Here is a 19,239-nt window from a genome sequence, read left to right on the forward strand (position 1 = left end):
ACCTCCATTTCCTTATCACCAATATGGCAGTATTTCTTAAAAAATGTATTGCAGCAATAGCAAGAGAGATTAAACAAGTTGCAAATAAGAATTGCATGAATTCGTCATACATGTCAGTACCAACAGTGAAAATGATGCATGCATGTCATGAATTTCTGACTACATCTTCACTGGCAGAAATGTGTCACAAATGCATTATTGAATCACTCCCAATGTATTTATATTCTTACCTCAGGAGAGTCATCAGGTAAGGATGAACCATCGCAGTCTGTGTCTTCTGCTTTCTCATCCATGTCTTTCTCATTCAAGTTCTCTATGTAACATACATCAGTAAAATGCGTTAGGAACATTATGCACATTTCTAATAAAAGAGACCAGACAGATTCTGAAACAAAGCAGACTGCATACTGTTGAGCTTGAATGCAAAATGGAATTGGAAAATAATCACCTTGTTTAGTTCCAAGAATAATTTATAGGAAATACAGGTTTATAGACACTTAAAGCCTGAAGTCAATAAATTATGATATTCTTAGTTGAGGTGATATTATGCTGCTGGCCATTTTGCAGACATCTCCCCGCAGCTTACCTCTCCACATAAGCCATGCCCAGCTTGCGGTTTACCAAACGCTTGTAATTACATCTGCTGTTTAACCACTTCAGCCCCGGAAGGATTTACCCCCTTCCTGACCAGAGCACTTTTTACAATTTGGCACTGCGTCGCTTTAACTGCTAATTGCGCGGTCATGCAATGCTGTAACCAAACGAAATTTGCGTCCTTTTCTTCCCACAAATAGAGCTTTCTTTTGATGGTATTTGATCACCTCTGCCGTTTTTATTTTTTGCGCTATACACGGAAAAAGACCGAAAATTTTGAAAAAAAATGATATTTTCTACTTTTTGTTCTAAAAAAAATCCAATAAACTCAATTTTAGTCATACATTTAGGCCAAAATGTATTTGGCCACATGTCTTTGGTAAAAAAAATGTCAATAAGTGTATATTTATTGGTTTGCGCAAAAGTTATAGCGCCTACAAACTAGGGTACATTTTCTGGAATTTACACAGTCTTTAATTTATGACTGCCTATGTCATTTCTTGAGGTGCTAAAATGACAGGGCAGTACAAAACCCCCACAAATGACCCCATTTTGGAAAGTAGACACCCCAAGGAAATTGCTGAGTGGCATGTTGAGCCCATTGAATATTCATTTTTTTTGTCCCAAGTGATTGAATAATGAAAAAAAAAAAAAAAAAAAAATTACAAAAAGTTGTCACTAAATGATATATTGCTCACACAGGCCATGGGCATATGTGGAATTGCACCCCAAAATACATTTAGCTGCTTCTCCTGAGTATGGGGATACCACATGTGTGGGACTTTTTGGGAGCCTAGCCGCATACGGGGCCCCGAAAACCAATCACTGCCTTCAGGATTTCTAAGGGCGTACATTTTTGATTTTACTCCTCACTACCTATCACAGTTTTGAAGGCCATAAAATGCCCAGATGGCACAAACCCCCCCCAAATGACCCCATTTTGGAAAGAAGACACCCCAAGCTATTTGCTGAGAGGCATGTTGAGTCCATGGAATATTTTATATTTTGACACAAGTTGCGGGAAAGTGACAATTTATTTTTTATTTTTTTTTTGCACAAAGTTGTCACTAAATGATATATTGCTCACACAGGTCATGGGCATATGTGGAATTGCACCCCAAAATACATTCTGCTGCTTCTCTTGAGTACGGGGATACCACATGTGTGGGACTTTTTAGGAGCCTAGCCGCGTACGGGACCCCGAAAACCAATCACCGCCTTCAGGATTTCTAAGGGTGTACATTTTTGATTTCACTCTTCACTGCCTATCACAGTTTCGGAGGCCATGGAATGCCCAGGTGGCACAAACCCCCCCCAAATGACCCCATTTTGGAAAGTAGACACCCCAAGCTATTTGCTGAGAGGCATGGTGAGTATTTTGCAGCTCTCATTTGTTTTTGAAAATGAAGAAAGACAAAAAAAAAAATTTTTTTTTTCTTTTTTTAATTTTCAAAACTTTGTGACAAAAAGTGAGGTCTGCAAAATACTCACTATACCTCTCAGCAAATAGCTTGGGGTGTCTACTTTCCAAAATGGGGTCATTTGGGGGGGGGTTTGTGCCACCTGGGCATTCCATGGCCTCCGAGACTGTGATAGGCAGTGAAGAGTGAAATCAAAAATTTACGCCCTTAGAAAGCCTGAAGGCGGTGCTTGGTTTTCGGGGTCCCATACGTGGCTAGGCTCCCAAAAAGTCTCACACATGTGGTATCCCCGTACTCAGGAGAAGCAACAGAATGTATTTTGGGGTGTAATTTCACATATTCCCATGGCATGTTTGAGCAATATATCATTTAGTGACAACTTTGTGCAAAAAAAAAAAAAAAAAAAAAATAATAATTTGTCTCTTTCCCGCAACTTGTGTCACAATATAAAATATTCCATGGACTCGACATGCCTCTCAGCAAATAGCTTGGGGTGTCTACTTTCCAAAATGGGGTCATTTGGGGGGGTTTGAACTGTCCTGGCATTTTATGCACAACATTTAGAAGCTTATGTCACACATCACCCACTCTTCTAACCACTTGAAGACAAAGCCCTTTCTGACACTTTTTGATTACATGAAAAAATTATTTTTTTTTGCAAGAAAATTACTTTGAACCCCCACACATTATATATTTTTTTAAAGCAAATGCCCTACAGATTAAAATGGTGGGTGTTTAATTTTTTTTTTTCACACAGTATTTGCGCAGCGATTTTTCAAACGCATTTTTTGGGGAAAAAACACACTTTTTTACATTTTAATGCACTAAAACACACTATATTGCCCAAATGTTTGATGAAATAAAAAAGATGATCTTAGGCCGAGTACATGGATACCAAACATGACATGCTTTACAATTGCGCACAAACGTGCAGTGACAACAAAATAAATACATTTTTAAAAGCCTTTAAAAGCCTTTACAGGTTACCACTTTAGATTTACAGAGGAGGTCTACTGCTAAAATTACTGCCCTCGATCTGACCGTCACGGTGATACCTCACATGCATGGTGCAATTGCTGTTTACATTTGACACCAGACCGACGCTTGCGTTCGCCTTAGCGCGAGAGCAGGGGGGACAGGGGTGCTTTTTTTTTTTTTTTTTTTTTTTCTTTATTATTTTTTTGCTTTTTTATCTTATTTTAAAACTGTTCCTTTCATTTTTTTTTTAATCATTTTTATTGTTATCTCAGGGAATGTAAATATCCCCTATGATAGCAATAGGTAGTGACAGGTACTCTTTTTTGAAAAAATTGGGGTCTATTAGACCCTAGATTTCTCCTCTGCCCTCAAAGCATCTGACCACACCAAGATCGGTATGATAAAATGCTTTCCCAATTTCCCAATGGCGCTATTTACATCCGGCGAAATCTAAGTCATAAAATGCTCGTAGCTTCCGGTTTCTTAGGCCATAGAGATGTTTGGAGCCACTCTGGTCTCTGATCAGCTCTATGGTCAGCTGGCTGAATCACCGGCTGCATTCTCAGGTTCCCTGTTGAGACAGGAGAGCCAGAGAAAAACACGGAAGACGGTGGGGGGGGGGGGGGCATTCTCTCCCACTGCTTGTAAAAGCAGTCTAGAGGCTAATTAGCCGCTAGGATTGCTTCTACATGAAAGCCGACCGCTGGCTGAAAAGAATGATACCAAGATGATACCTAAACCTGCAAGCATCATTCTGGTATAACCACTCAAAGTCGTGAATGCTGTACCTGAAGACAAAAATATGGTTAACAATAAAGCACAGTAAACGGTAAAGTATAAAAAATTGCAGACCTGAAAAGCAAACATGATAAAACATAATAACAATAAAACATTGCAGAATAGAATACAGTAAAAAAGAGCAGAACAATAGAGAGAATAGAGAAAGAGAGAATAGAGAGAGAACAATAAAACAACAACTATTATTTTTTATTTTATATTTTTGTTTGTGTTTTTTTTTTTTTTTTTACACTTTTTTTGTAACTGTAACTTTTATAACTGTAACCGGTTCCAGGTTCGGGTCTCTCAAAATGCGATGGCATCTTGGGAGACCCTGTGAAAGTGTGCCTAGTCTGTGGAATGCTGTACCCTACGCTAATACTCAGCTAGTGAATGGTAGCGTTCAAAACATTCACCAATGCAAAGACCAGGATTGTCAGGACAGGAGGGACAATAATAGTGGGTGTCACGCCTATATCCGCGCTTGCTGCAGACACAACATCTTTTTTGGGGGGGTTCGTTGGGTAGGGGTACTCGGGAGGACATAAAGAAAATGCCTCTCATGCAGCCGACTGCATTTGGTTGGGGATGTGAATGGGGGAAGTACGGGCGCTGCAGAAGTGGTGGGTTCCCAATTAGGATTGGCGAATGCAGCAGGAAGGGCACTATGGGCATGACGGGCCTGTGTTTGTCTTCTTGGTGGCAGCGGGACACTATTTGTGCTTGCCACCTCACCAGCTTGAACTGCACTTATGGGACTCGCCACATCACCAAGTGTTACTGCAGTGCTGGTTTGACTACGACCGGGGTGTACTAGGCCGCTGGCGCTTGCCAGTTCACCAAAACGCTACCAAAAAAACTGTTAACGATCGCAGGGATCAGGCCTGACTCTGCGAACGCTGCAGTTATGCATTTAGTGTTTTGTAAGTGACAGTGATCGATCGATACTGCACTTGGGTGGGCTGGGCTGGGCCGGGCGGAGGGGCAAAACGCAGGTGCTAGCAGGTATCTGGGCTGATCCCGCTAACACTGCGTTTTTGGGAACCCTAAACTGCTGGGGACGCCAGTATAGATCTGATCGGATCAGATATTGATCAGTTCAGATACTATACCACTAAGGGAGGTGTACAGTGCGTGCGTGGGTGTTAGCGCTACTGGCACTAACCTGACGCTGCCTGGGGCTGGTGCTTGCCAGTTCACCAAAACGCTACAAAAAAAACTGTTAGCGATCGCAGGGATCAGGCCTGACTCTGCGAACGCTGCAGTTATGCGTTTAGTGTTTTGTAAGTGACAGTGATCGATCGATACTGCACTTGGGTGGGCTGGGCTGGGCCGGGCGGAGGGGTAAAACGCAGTTGCTAGCAGGTATCTGGGTTGATCCCGCTAACACTGCGTTTTTGGGAACCCTAAACTGCTGGGGACGCTAGTATAGATCTGATCGGATCAGATATTGATGCGTTCAGATACTATACCACTAAGGGAGGTGTACGGTGCGTGGGTGTTAGCGGTACTGGCACTAACCTGACGCTGCCTGGGGCTGGTGCTTGCCATTTCACCAAAATGCTACCAAAAAAACTGTTAGCGATCGCAGGGATCAGGCCTGACTCTGCGAACGCTGCAGTTATGCGTTTAGTGTTTTGTAAGTGACAGTGATCGATCGATACTGCACTTGGGTGGGCTGGGCCGAGCTGGGCGGAGGGGCAAAACGCAGGTGCTAGCAGGTATCTGGGCTGATCCCGCTAACACTGTGTTTTTGGGAACCCTAAACTGCTGGGGACGCTAGTATAGATCTGATCGGATCAGATATTGATCTGTACAGATACTATATCACTAAGGGAGGCGTATGCTGCGTGCGTGGGTGTTAGCGGTACTGGCGCTAATCTGACGCTGCCTGGGGCGACGCATATCACCGCCGGGCGATCAGGGGGCTAAATCTTTATTCGGTAATAAACGGCGGGTGCCCTGACACTATAAAAAATAAACAAACTAACCAGCGTCACCCGTAACGGTTATACAGTGATCAGTGGTGAAAGGGTTAACTAGGGGGCAATCAAGGGGTTAAAACATTTATTAGATAGTATATGGGGGTCCCTGTCGCTATAAAACTCTGACGGCGAACCTAAATATTTACGTCCCTAACTAGCATCACCAGCGACACTAATACAGCGATCAGAAAAATGATCGCTTAGCGACACTGGTGACAGGGGGTGATCAAGGGGTTAAAACTTTATTAGGGGGGGTTAGGGGGGTACCCTAGACCTACAGGGGGCCTAACACTCACTGCCCTGACACTGTAACTGTCACAAACTGACACCAATACAGTAATCAGAAAAAAAAAAAAAAAAAAAAAAAAAAAAAAAAAACCTGCTTGGTGTCAGTTTGTGACAGGGGGGGGGGTGATTGGGGGGGGGATCGGGGGGCGATCGGGGGGCGATCGGGGGGGGGGGGGATCGGGGTGTTTAGTGTGCCTGGCATGTTCTACTGTGTGTAGTGTGTTGGTGCACTTACATTGCAGTCTTCTCTCCTCGGCCCGCAACGGAAAATACCGAGCCGAGGAGAGATGACATCATTTCCTCTGCCTCTGTGTACAATACAGAGGCAGGGAAATGATCCCATTGGCTGAGAGCAATCGCGAGGGGGGGGCCACGAATGGATGGCCTCCCCCTCACCTCCGATCGCCGGGGGAGATTTGCCGACCGCCGCAGGCACCAGGGGGGGGTCCGATCGGACCCCCCACCCGCGGGCAGGCAAGGACGTACATATACGTCCTTTTGCCTGCCCGTGCCGCTCTGTCGACGTATATAGTCGTGCGGCGGTCGGCAAGTGGTTAAGCTTATTGATTTTAAAAGAGACTATCTGGGCTATACTAGGCTGGTGTGCCCCCCCATGCCCATATCCTTACAAAAGCATAATACCACCATATACTGGTTCATCATAGTTTGATGATCTAACTGGTGAAAGGCATTTTGTACAAAAGGTCATTCCATAAACTTGTTTGCATGTTTCATACATGTGAAAAGTCATCTGATCCAACTTCACATTGCTTCTGCAGGCCTCTTTATGGTACATAGGGTGAAAGGGTTAGTTCACTTTTCCAGAAAAAAATGAAGCGGTGAACACCCTACGCCCCTCCTTCACCCTATTGTCAGTGCCCATACAATCGGGGTACTTATTTCAGATGATTGCAAAATGAGCAAATAGTGAGACCAGGCAGTGGGAAAAGCAAATAGAATACTAGGATACATCACTAGAAGGATTACCAGATGAAGGAAGGATGTTCTGATTCCCCTATATAGATTTTTAGTGAGACCTCATTTGGAATATTGATAAAATAGAATGCGTCTAGAGATGGGTAACAAAAATGGTGAAAGGTCTGGGGGATAAAACATATCAAGAAAGACTTTAGGGAACTTAATATGTAGTCTGGAGGAAAGAAGGGAATGTGGAGACATGATTGAAACATTTTAATGCATCAAGGGGGTGAATAAGGTTCAGGAGGGCAGTGTTTTCAATATGAAGCCAAAATCAAGAACATGGGGACAAACTATCTAATTAACAAACTAAGTGGAGGAAAGTTCAAAACAAATTCTAGAAAGTATTATATTACTGAAAGGGAAGTTGATGTTTGGAATAAACTTCCAGCAGAGGTAGTCTTACAGTCAACAGTAAATAGCGTTAACCGCTTGCCGACCAGCGCACGCTGATGTACGTCGGCAGAATGGCACTGGCAGGCAAAAGGGGCTTACAGGTATGTCCCCTTTAAGAAGCGGTGTCGCAAACGTGTGCGCCGCCGTGGTCTCCGTGACCGCGGGTCCCGCGGACTCGATGTCCGCTGGGTGCCCGCAATCGTGTCACGGAGAGGAAGAACGGGGAGATGCCTATGTAAACAAGGCATTTCCCCATTCTGCCTAGTGACAGGACAGAGATCACAGCTCTCTGATCGAGAGCAGTGATCACTGTCCTGTGTGTTCAAGCCCAGCCCCCTCACAGTTAGAATCACTCCCTAGGACACACTTAACCCCTTCACTGCCCCCTAGTGGTTAACCCCTTCACTGCCAGTGTCATTTACACGGTAATCAATGCATTTTTAATCGCACTGATCGCTGTATAAATGACAATAGTCCCAAAAATGTGTCAAAAATGTCCAATGTGTCCGCCGTAATGTCGCAGTCCTGATAAAAATTGCAGATCGCCACCATTACTAATAAAAAAAAATGAAAAATAAAAATGCCATAAATCTATCCCCTATTTTGTAGACGTTATAAATTTTGCGCAAACCAATCAATATACGCTTATTGCGATTTTTTTTTTACCAAAAATATGTAGACGAATACATATCGGCCTAAACTGAGGAAAAAAATAGTTTTTTTATATATTTTGGGGGATATTTATTATAGCAAAAAGTAAAAAAAACTGCTTTTTTTTCAAAATTGACGCTCTTTTTTTGTTTATAGCGTAAAAAATAAAAACCGCAGAGACAATCAAATACCACCAAAAGAAAGCTCTATTTGTGGGAAAAAAGGACGTCAATTTTGTTTGGCTACAACGTTGCATGACCGCGCAATTGTCAGTTAAAGCGACGCAGTGCCGAATCGCAAAAAGTGCTCTAGTCAGGAAGGGGGGTAAAATCTTCTGGGGCTGAAGTGGTTAAACATGCTTGGGACAATCATAGATCTATACTCGGGCAGAAACAAAAACAAAAAAAAAAAAAAAAAACCACAAAAACATACCACAAAAAAAAAAATGGACTACTCAGCCTTTTTTCTGCCATGTTAACCAGAGCGATTCCCATTGGTCAGCACCAGTTTCTGACCGCTTTGACCAATCAGAATCACTCTGATCCATTCCAGAAGCCTGACAGAAAAAAAGGGAAGAAGAGTGGGGATTTCAAATCCCTGGACCGTTGCACGGGTAATGACAGCTCATCACCTGCGGAGAACAGTACAGCGGTAATCGGGGGTTGGGGAGAGAGTGTAGGGTGTTAATTCACCTTTTCATTTTTTCTGAAAAGGTGAGCTTACACTTCTAGTTTTCCATTACAATTACAAGCTAAGGACTAGTACCTGGGAAGTGTTCCTCTGAAAGTGCATTCTGGCGATTCAGCTGTAAAAGGTTCTGTGTTTGTTCATGAACAACATCAAGCAGAGACTGAATGACATCATTCTGATCCTCATCATCATCCTCATAGTTCTGATTGTCTTTTCCATGCATTTCAGTGTCTATAAAAAGCATAACTTATCAGCTAAGCAAGGAAACGCGCATCTCTCTTTCAAATTATAGAAATATTAAGTAATAAACTTTACAAGAACTTTATGCACAGTCTATAAATACAGACATATCTCTTTTCTATTACAGATGTATTTTTAACCACTAAAATAAGTATTAAATATACCTATGCAATATGTCGATCACATATTATTATGGGTTTACACAGCAGAAGAGACATAGGAGGTGCAGTCTTTACAATTTCTCCTATATCTACTGAAAGCAGCAAAGTACCTACCATTCAGTGAGTGCTCTCTCCATTTCCACTTGGCATTCTTGTGTCTACTACTATTTTAGCTTTCTGCTGTGGCCACGTGCAGTTTCTGTGAGACAGAGTCAATGATTATCTGCTTCTCCCTAAGCAGCCAACTAGTGCTTCTGCTTCACACACTCTGCTCTCAGCCATAGTTGAAAGCCCAAAATAGTGGGGGAACGTGCATCATCTGAAACCGAGAATGCTCTTACCAAATAACATACTTGGGCACTAGACAGCATTTTGAGCAGGTGGGCCTAAAGTCAGTTTTTGGCTTTAGTTCTACAGGCACATCAAAGATTTCATGTGTTTTATTCACACCAGTTCCCTCCACCGTGCTTATAGAAGAATCAGTGAGGTGCAGCTCCCATTAATCTAATGAAAGTTTCTTCCATGCCGTGCACAAAGATGCAGAATCATATTCACTAGGGAGGCAGCAATGATGCTATGAAATCACAGATGAGATTTTCCCAGATGTAGAACAAAGTTTTTTGTATGTACTGTGAGAATACAGAATGTTTCTTTCTGATAGAGGCCTAGATACTTAGATCTACAGTGCTGTTTTACCAGATGCATGATGAAATGTTAGTGAACAATGCACAGTTATGTTTCACTGTATTCAGAATTAAGTTTTAGCAGATGTAGGACAAAGGATGGGATGATGCGCTGAACTGGGCACTGCAGTACAAGTCATAACTGAATATTTAGCTCAGTTGTTGCCTTTCAGGACAGCGCTATCCCAGACAAGTAGGAATAAACCAACCTGAAAACAGGGTGCATTTGAAAAACTATGTTAAAATGTTGGCAGCTACACTTCACACTTGGTATGTTTAGCCAAGAAACTAGGTGGTTAAAGCGGGGTTCCACCCAAATTTTGAACATTATCTCTATGCATTCTCTTCCTTGCCTAGATGCTGACATGCTGTGTAAAAAAATTTAAATCGGCGTAATTACCTTTTTTTTTTCTAATCTTCTTAGCACTTCCTGGTTTTCCTCCCATGGGAGTAGGCGTGTTTCTAGCCTCTCCCAGACCTCCCACAGTCCCCTGGGAGCTAGTCTCAGGCCTCCCAGCATGCATTGTGCAACAGCGTCATCACAACACCTCGATGAATGCTGGGAGCACAGCATTGCCCGCATCCAGGAAACACATGCTTGTGGGCTTCAAATGCCCACAATGAAGATGGAAACCGCCTTCAGTGAATTTTATAAGTTATTCTTTACAACGAAATTGGACACAGGCGGACTTATTACACAGAACATGTGAGTAGATAATCAAGAGAAGAAAAGTTTGTGAATGAACTCCAAAAAAAAAAAAAAACGATAGATAGGTGGACCCCCGCTTTAAAATACACTTTGAGGATATCACTTTAGTTAAACTTGTATTACTTTTTCAGTAACAGTGCTATTTGAAGATACAATTACCCTTTTATAACTTGCAAATAGAAACACATTCATGCTATAAAAACACTTAAGTTATTAGGGGTAAAATATACAAAACGCCTAAATATTTTAGTCAGATAATGCTAGTTATACGCCAAATGACACATATACACAATTAAGTGTTCTAAACATATGCACTTACCAAGGTTTCCATTACACTTATCAAAATCAGATGTATCCTTTGGCATAAATTCACGGGAAACTTCAATCTGTAGCAGTCCCTTGGCGTTTCGAAGACAAGACACTGCTTTACTATGTGTAGCACCCTGCATATTCTCCCCATTTACCTGTGGAGAACATAACTCATTAATAACCAGGATTCTGTGGCTCATTCCTACCAACTGGTGTGCCAGTGGGAACTATGCAAATGTCCCCAACACTCAGTCCTGCCAGCCAGCAAAGGAAGCCTAATTAAAAGCGTTTACAACCTTCATAAAAGAGAAATTTAGGGTCTCCCATCACTGTGCTCCTTCTGAAATTCGTAGCTGATTAGCTTGACCTAACTTGATCTGAGCCACTGACCCAAATAAGCAAGCAGTAAATAAAAATCAGAGAAAAGTTAGAATTTCTTATCTGCATACATGTTCCATATCAGAGATTCCAAATACGGACGCTAAAGTAACACAACAGCCAGGAAAATAGGACTTTGCTTCAAAACACTTTTCATGGAGTACATTACAGGACAAAGGATATTAGTCTTAGACTAAGAGAAGGTAGAGATGCTAGAACATGTTCCATGTTCCACCCTAAACATGGGCAGAACATGTAAAATGTTCCAAAGGTAAACCTATCCTTTAAGGTATTACACAGAGTCTACGTCATTTTATAACCATGTCTCTGCATATAATGTCTTCTAATGGCAAAGGTCTGAACTCTTTTAGAAAAGATGGTTGGCATGGAAGGAGTTTAAATCCTCAAGGGCAGACATGATCATGATACAAGAAACTAATTTTCAAAAGAATTCCGATCAAGGATAATTGCCCTTTGAGAGTACAAGCCGCCTTCTCTGACCCCTCTGATTCGTATTGTTAGACTGTAAGGCTACGATTTTCCTTTAAATATACCAAAACCATATAATATGAGGTCGAACCTAAACATTCTCAACTTTGTATGCAATCAGGTTGGCCCTTGCACTAGATAGTTGAAGGTGAATCTAAAGAAAATTGAACAAAAAAAATTGTATAATGTATGGCTAACTTAAATATACTGAAACTCCACTCACTTTGCTTAAAGTGGATGTAAACCCTCACATATACCCAGTTAAGTGAACAGCCTCAGGTGATACACAGGAATGAAACAAATCTCTCTACATACGTTTTACATGAATATCTGCTGTCTTCAGCTTTATATAGTCTTTAGAAAGTTCACATCATGTTTAGAGATTTTCTCTTCCTGTTTAGCATTGAGTGTGAAGTCTGGGCATACAGCCAAGACAGCTGATTGGAGGAAAGGCACACACCCCCTCTTCACATAGGCAGAAACTCTCAGAACTGTTCTGTGAATAGTTAAGCTGTTTGCTAATCTATTTATAGCAACTTGTTCGACACAAATGTCAGCCTGGTTTTATCACAGTTGATAGAGAACTTGTCAGAAGTTATCATGCTGATAACAGGAGAACTGAGCAGGAGAAAGCCACAGGACTTAGTGCTTTGAAGAGAGATAAGAAAACACTGCAGATAAATGTGCGCAGTTCAAGTTTCACGAATCGGGTTTACATCCACTTTAATGTCTATACCTCAAATTCCAGATCAGATTCTTGACTCAAGTTTTTGCAAAGCTTCACACTGCCACTCATTCAAGGTTGTGGCCTCAGATTTCAATTTGGTCATGTTCCCATGAAGGGACAGAAATGCACTGTTTCAGAATTCGCCCTCCACCAGATTAATAATTTATATATTTTCATAGGTTAATTTGAGAACATTGTTTCTTTGATGCTCGAAGATGCATGAATTACACATCCCTTTCATAAAGGGTTTGTGCTTTACTCCAGGTTAGATTTTTTTTTTTAATTTCAGCACCCTTAATTACTAACACTGTGGGCTCTGAAATAAATCATATTACATGGTCAGATCATGTGTCCATCTATAATGACTTGTTGATCTCTAATCCCCACCCTAAAACATGTCATTGGTGTTTGAACAAAAGACTGTCCAAGAGCAACTTTTCCAGGACTTGATAGAATTTTTCAGATTAAGGGCTCAGTGCAAAGTCCTTCTACATTTTGGTAAGCACATAAAGTGAACATTAGGGGTCAATGCATCTCTGCTGGCACCCGATTAAACAGAGATATGAACCAGGCTAAAGCCTCCCTGCAAAGTCAGTTGCACAGAACTGAACAGCAACTACTATATGCTCTCTTAGTGACTCATTTGTGGGAAGTTGATTTACTTTGGGATCAACTTAAAGCCTTGGAAATGCAAACAATAGCTAAATCACTTCTGTGGGCTAAACAAATTTATTAATATTTTAATAAACCCAATAGAATGCTGGTGAACAAACTTAGACAGCATACTTTTAAATCTGTACCTGATCATTTGTTCCAGCCAGATGGTACCCCAACGTATTGTCTTCAAGCCATGGCCAAGACCTTTGGGGACTTCTATATCAAACTCTATAACTACCTTACCCCTGATAACCATGGATAACCCTAACCACCTATACTGTACGCCAAGAAAAGGATTTTACAGGTCAAAAATCCTTACTTTGTGGCTTCCTAGGCCTTAATGAACATTTAACTCTTCAAGGCGAGTGTAGCCCTTCTGTAGGGATGATTTTTCCTTTCTCTGGAGATGGGCTTTAGGTTTGGGATAAATATCAGCCGAGTGTGTTTGCCCTTTATATGAGATCCTCTGAGCAAGAGGAGGAACCCTTCCTTCTCCTCCTCTTCATGAATTATAGAAGCTGTAAGAGGAGAATCAGAGATGGTCTCTGGAGAAGAGGTGAGAGAGACTGCCTGCATCCCCTCCGATCTGAGGCCTCTATAACAGGGCTGATAGCCTACACATAAAATCAGACATAGCGGCTGAAAATTCCTCTCTGCAAAGACAGGAGGAGGAGGGTGTTTCAGAAGGATCTAGGGAGGCCTCTGAGGCGGATAGCGACTTAGACTGGGGACAGTGATCAACACTACTATAATCAGGATTGGTAGAGGAGATGCTACAGGCTTCCCCTGAACCATTATCAGAGTGTGAGCTGGCAAGACCTGCTAACTCATTCACCTTGAGCCTTTGGTCTTCCATGTGTAGTAAGGATCAACCCAGCAGGGGTACTCACGACCCGATTGCTGTGCTGTGCAGTGAGGAGGCAGGGAGTGGATACACCAGTTGATCACATGCTCCAGAGAGTAAAATGGTGCTTTTGTCTGTGTGGGGTGCTTGTCTGTCCTCACAAACTGAAGCCTCAAAGATTGTGAGCAGCTAGTGTCTTACTAGAAGATTCCGGACACAAAAAATTGCAAAGAAAAAACAAAAGATAAAGGTTTTGCATCTCTCAGAGCAAAAAGAAGACATTTATACATCTAGGGACTTTAGAAATAATCTCATGCTCCAATACTAAGATGTTGTGTCCATGTACCATAAGAAACTAGTGTATTCAGATAAGCAATGCCAACCTAATTATTTATAGATATAAAATTTTTATTTTTTGTGAAGAATCACCAACAAGTGGGACACAATTGTGAAGTGGAATGAAATCTTTTGGATTTTTGAAACTTTTTTAACTAATAAAAAAATGAAAAGTGGGGCGTGCAAAATTATTCGGCCCCCTTGCGTTAATACTTTGTAGAGCCACCTTTTGCTGCGATTACAGCTGCAAGTCGCTTGGGGTATGTCTCTATCAGTTTTGCACATCGAGAGAAATTCTTGCCCATTCTTCCTTGCAAAACAGCTCGAACTCAGTGAGGTTGGATGGAGAGCGTTTGTGAACAGCAGTTTTCAGCTCTTTCCACAGATTCTCGATTGGATTCAGGTCTGGACTTTGACTTGGCCATTCTAACACCTGGATATGTTTTATTTGTGAACCATTCCTTTGTAGATTTTGCTGTATGTTTGGGATCATTGTCTTGTTGGAAGATAAATCTCCGTCCGAGTTTTAGGTCTTTTGCAGACTCCAACAGGTTATCATCCAGAATGGTCCTGTATTTGGCTGCATCCATCTTCCCCTCAACTTTAACCATCTTCCCTGTCCCTGCTAAAGAAAAGCAGGCCCAAACCATGATGCTGCCACCACCATGTTTGACAGTGGGGATGGTGTGTTGAGTGTGATGAGCTGTGTTGCTTTTACGCCAAACATATCGTTTTGCATTGTGGCCAAAAAGTTCGATTTTGGTTTCATCGGACCAGAGCACCTTCTTCCGCATGTTTGGTGTGTCTCCCAGGTGGCTTGTGGCAAACTTTAGATGAGACTTTTTATGGATATCTTTGAGAAATGGCTTTCTTCTTGCCACTCTTCCATAAAGGCCAGATTTGTGCAGTGTACGACTGATTGTTGTCCTATGAACAGACTCTCCCACCTCAGCTGTAGTTCTCTGCGGTTTATCCAGAGTGATCATGGGCCTCTTGGCTGCATCTCTGATCAGTCTTCTCCTTGTCTGAGCTGAAAGTTTAGAGGGACAGCCAGGTCTTGGTAGATTTGCAGTGGTCTGATACTCCTTCCATTTCAAAATGATCGCTTGCACAGTGCTCATTGGGATGTTTAAAGCTTGGGAAATCTTTTTGTATCCAAATCCGGCTTTAAACTTCTCCACAACAGTATTACGGACCTGCCTGGTGTGTTCCTTGGTCTTCATGACGCTCTCTGCGCTTTCAACAGAACCCTGAGACTATCACAGAGCAGGTGCATTTATACAGAGACTTGATTACACACAGGTGGATTCTATTTATCACCATCAGTCATTTAGGACAACATTGGATCATTCAGAGATCCTCGCTGAACTTCTGGAGTGAGTTTGCAGCACTGAAATTAAAGGGGCCGAATAATTTTGCACGCACCACTTTTCAGTTTTTTAATTGCTAAAAAAGTTTAAAATATCCAATAGATTTCGTTCCACTTGACAATTGTGTCCCACTTGTTGGTGATTCTTCACAAAAAATTAAAATTTTATATCTTTATGTTTGAAGCCTGAAATGTGGCAAAAGGTTGAAAAGTTCAAGGGGGCCGAATACTTTCGCAAGCCACTGTGTGTGTATATATATATATATATATATATATATATATATATATATATATATATATATATATATATTACCCAGGTTTACTCTAATCTTTGAAACGGATACCACACAATAAGGTGCAGGAGACAGCAAACTGCTTAATGCCTAAAAACTGGAAGAAAAGGTGGTTCAGGGGGGAATTTACCTATACATTGGAAGGTTTATTAAGCTGCCGAGAATCCAACAAATATGTTTTTTATGCTCTAGGGGGCCATCAGAAATTGATAGCAATAGAAGGGTCTTCAGCAACATAGAATCTACAGAGATAAAAATTGAGAAGCAACCAGACTCAAGAAAGGTTACCTTAAGCAATCTGTCTCCAACCTGCAAGTTCCCCTCTATGTCAGCTACACCCCCAGGGCTGATGGATTTCACAAATATACCATATTCACCTCCTATCAGGGAAAATCCCAATTCTCCAGAGGCAGGCTTTTCCAAAACAACATGAATTATGCCAGCCTTTAGGAACACAAAGAAAAAAAGGCAGATTTAGACAAAGCTATTTAATGTGCAGTTGAAGAAAGGTTTAACTTGATATTAGTCCTCCCTTTTGCTATAACTGACATGGCTTATATAGGACTCCCTGACCCATACATACCCTGTGGCACTACGTAAATGGAGAGGCGCTATAAACATTTAATCCCTGACAATCACTACTCCTTTCAAGAACTAAAAAAATCAAATATTAGTAAATATGAGTAAATATGTTGATTTTTTGCTATCTGGTAACATGAGAACTAACCTCGGAATATTAGATTCATTATGTTTAGAGCATAAGCATATCAGAACACTTAACAGGCAGTTTGTCAGGGTTTTTAAACCAAATTATAAGGCTAACATAGTGATACTCTTGAAAAGCAATAAAGGCAATTACATAAAGCTGGTTTGTATTTCATGTTACTTTTAAGAAAGTATAGATATTCAATCACTGTGTAAGGGCTCATTTACACATAGGTCCACACTGAATGAGCGCTAGTCACCACTAGGACACATTGAAAACAATTGTTCTCTATGTGCCCCACTCGCATTGCAACGCAGCCCAGAGGCGCGATGCAGTGAGCTGCAGTAAATTGCAGACATGTATTTTACCTCATTGCACAGGTAAGCACCGCACGTTGCCTCACAGCAGCGTAAAGTACCGCGCTGCTGTGCAGAGACATAGTTTGTGCACTTCAAATAAAGTTTGTAGCGTTTGACTTGTACATCTTTGTGTATTAACAAGAAATCAGCTAAATCCAAATAAAAATAGTTACCTCTGGAGAATATACATCTGAATTATCTTCTATCCGCCTAAACCGTTCCCCACCAGGATAGCCTATAGTCAATAAGGAAATAATGAAGGATCATTTGAATATGCATATTATAGCCTTATACAATATTATAGAATTATATAAACACAACTTCAGACATTTTACTGTTAAAGCCCAACTCGGGGCAAATAAAAAAATTATCCCTTACAGTGGGCATGTGCCTGCACTAAAAGGATTATTTGCTTGTTTTTGTTTAGGAAAATTATATAAGGAGATTTATATACATGATAACCCACAGCATCTGCTCCGGCATGCAGCACCGGTGTAGGGTCCTGATGTTGTCAAGACCAGAGCAGGGTCCAAAGCCCTGCAATGGGCAGGAGGACACAGATGGACAGTACACCACCGTATCATGGGAGATTGCCACCTGCCAGGGGACCAGAGGATCAGGTAAGTAAAACGGTTTCTCCCCTCCCCTAGCCAGATCAAGCTGTTAACCCTTGCAGTGCGGGCACAGACCCAGTGAAGGGGATCATTTTTTATTTGCCCAGAGATGAGCTTTAAAGTTTTCCTAGTATCCAAATAGAGGGAATTGGAGAGCTCCTGAAATAAAAATCATCTTTAACCCTTGGCAGGGCTCTGCCTCCAAATTTGTACCTGATGTGACAGACAATTTTTCTATTTGTAACATGTGCTTACAGCACTGTCACTTGGGGAGTCCAGTTATATGTAGCTTAAACAGGGTTTTGCTTTCACTCCCAGTGGCTGAAAGCAACGTGGAAGCAAAAGGAAGGCATTTGCTGCTGAGGAGAGGGGATCTAAAGTGAAATTGTGACTTTACACCTTGCAAGCAAATACACTTTTAAGATGAGAAAGGATACATCAGCACTATGCACGTGGGCTGTGCGAACACGCCGGAGCTCATCCGTAATCAGCAGTGACAATCTTTGAAAGCACAGAAAAAATACTCACAGAAAAAATACTCACAGAAAAATACACACAGAACGTATATAATAATAATTATAAACAAGCTATTTTAAGGTAATGTAGATTTACCATTAACTTTAGAAGGTTTTGAAAGTTCTTTATTGCTTTGCATCACAGGATTGCCTTCCCTAATAAAAAAAAAAGTGAATACATTTCTGTAGAAATTAACCATAGGAGCTAAAGAAATTACATTGCTTTCATAATGTTAAAAAGGACACATTTTATTTTAATCAGGTCTTCCAAGATTCATTCTGTGAATGAATTGTTGCAAGAGGATCCCACCACGTTCAAACTACAGTAGATGCCCCTGTTTTAAAGCGAAACTAAAATGTACTTTTCCCTTCCCTGGTCCCCCCTCCCTAATGAACAGGCTAATAAAACATGTTATTACATTACATTATGCTTATTTTAGACTCAGTGATGTCATCACTAGGTCTTTGTGCTTCTCTATGCAATGCAGGCAGGCTGTACATGGCTGGCAAAAAACATCATAGCACCCTGCTGCAGTACCCCTCTCATGTGTCCTCAGCCCTAATGCAAGCAGTGGGCTGGCTCTAAGAAGAAGTTATGCAAAAATCTAAATGGCTTAAAGTGATTGTAAACACTTACATATACCCAGTGAAGTAACTTGTGAAAGAAAAGCAGGGGTTAGAGACCCAAAATTACACATTGCAAAGCTCATTGAGAGCTTATTGGAGGGGAGGAAAGGAAAGGAAAGGGACGGGAGCCCCCCCCCCCACCCAACACACAGGAACAGAGCTGAGGCGGTCAATCACAGGCTGTGCTGCTCCCCGTCACCTTTTTTCTTGGTGTCAGGAAAAGTCTGAAGTGACTCATGCAGATAGCAGAGGAAGGAGGCAGCAAACAGTCTGAGTTTGAACGCCTATCTCCAGAAAAACTAAAATAGTCCACTAGACCCAAACAAGCCTTTACCTTTACAGTGCAGAGGCAGTCTCATTGCAAATGAGGATTTTTATTGTCCCTTGAGTCCATCCTGAAGGGATGGGCATTCTAAGCCAGATTACGTCTACGTGCAGACTGTCCTAGATAACGCCCATTTGCAA

General features: G+C 41.6%; 1 protein-coding gene across 8 annotated transcripts in view; it reads right to left on the reverse strand.

Moving 5' to 3' along the window:
- Nucleotides 1-19,239, reverse strand: part of PTPN13 (protein tyrosine phosphatase non-receptor type 13) — a 457,782-nt gene that overhangs the window by 36,689 nt on the left and 401,854 nt on the right. For 5 of the 8 annotated variants that reach the window (XM_073599969.1, XM_073599943.1, XM_073599995.1 and 2 more), the window contains 6 exons: nucleotides 18,245-18,303; nucleotides 17,192-17,253; nucleotides 16,242-16,397; nucleotides 10,871-11,015; nucleotides 8,834-8,989; nucleotides 231-313 (listed from right to left, as the gene is read on the reverse strand). In XM_073599969.1, the coding sequence (XP_073456070.1) occupies nucleotides 231-313; nucleotides 8,834-8,989; nucleotides 10,871-11,015; nucleotides 16,242-16,397; nucleotides 17,192-17,253; nucleotides 18,245-18,303 (661 nt within the window). The remainder of the gene's footprint in view (nucleotides 1-230; nucleotides 314-8,833; nucleotides 8,990-10,870; nucleotides 11,016-16,241; nucleotides 16,398-17,191; nucleotides 17,254-18,244; nucleotides 18,304-19,239) is intronic. The other 3 variants (XM_073599986.1, XM_073599976.1, XM_073600003.1) reach the window with 1 other exon arrangement.

Source organism: Aquarana catesbeiana, linkage group LG01, assembly GCF_042186555.1.
Source record: "Aquarana catesbeiana isolate 2022-GZ linkage group LG01, ASM4218655v1, whole genome shotgun sequence".
Classification (NCBI taxonomy): domain Eukaryota; kingdom Metazoa; phylum Chordata; class Amphibia; order Anura; family Ranidae; genus Aquarana; species Aquarana catesbeiana.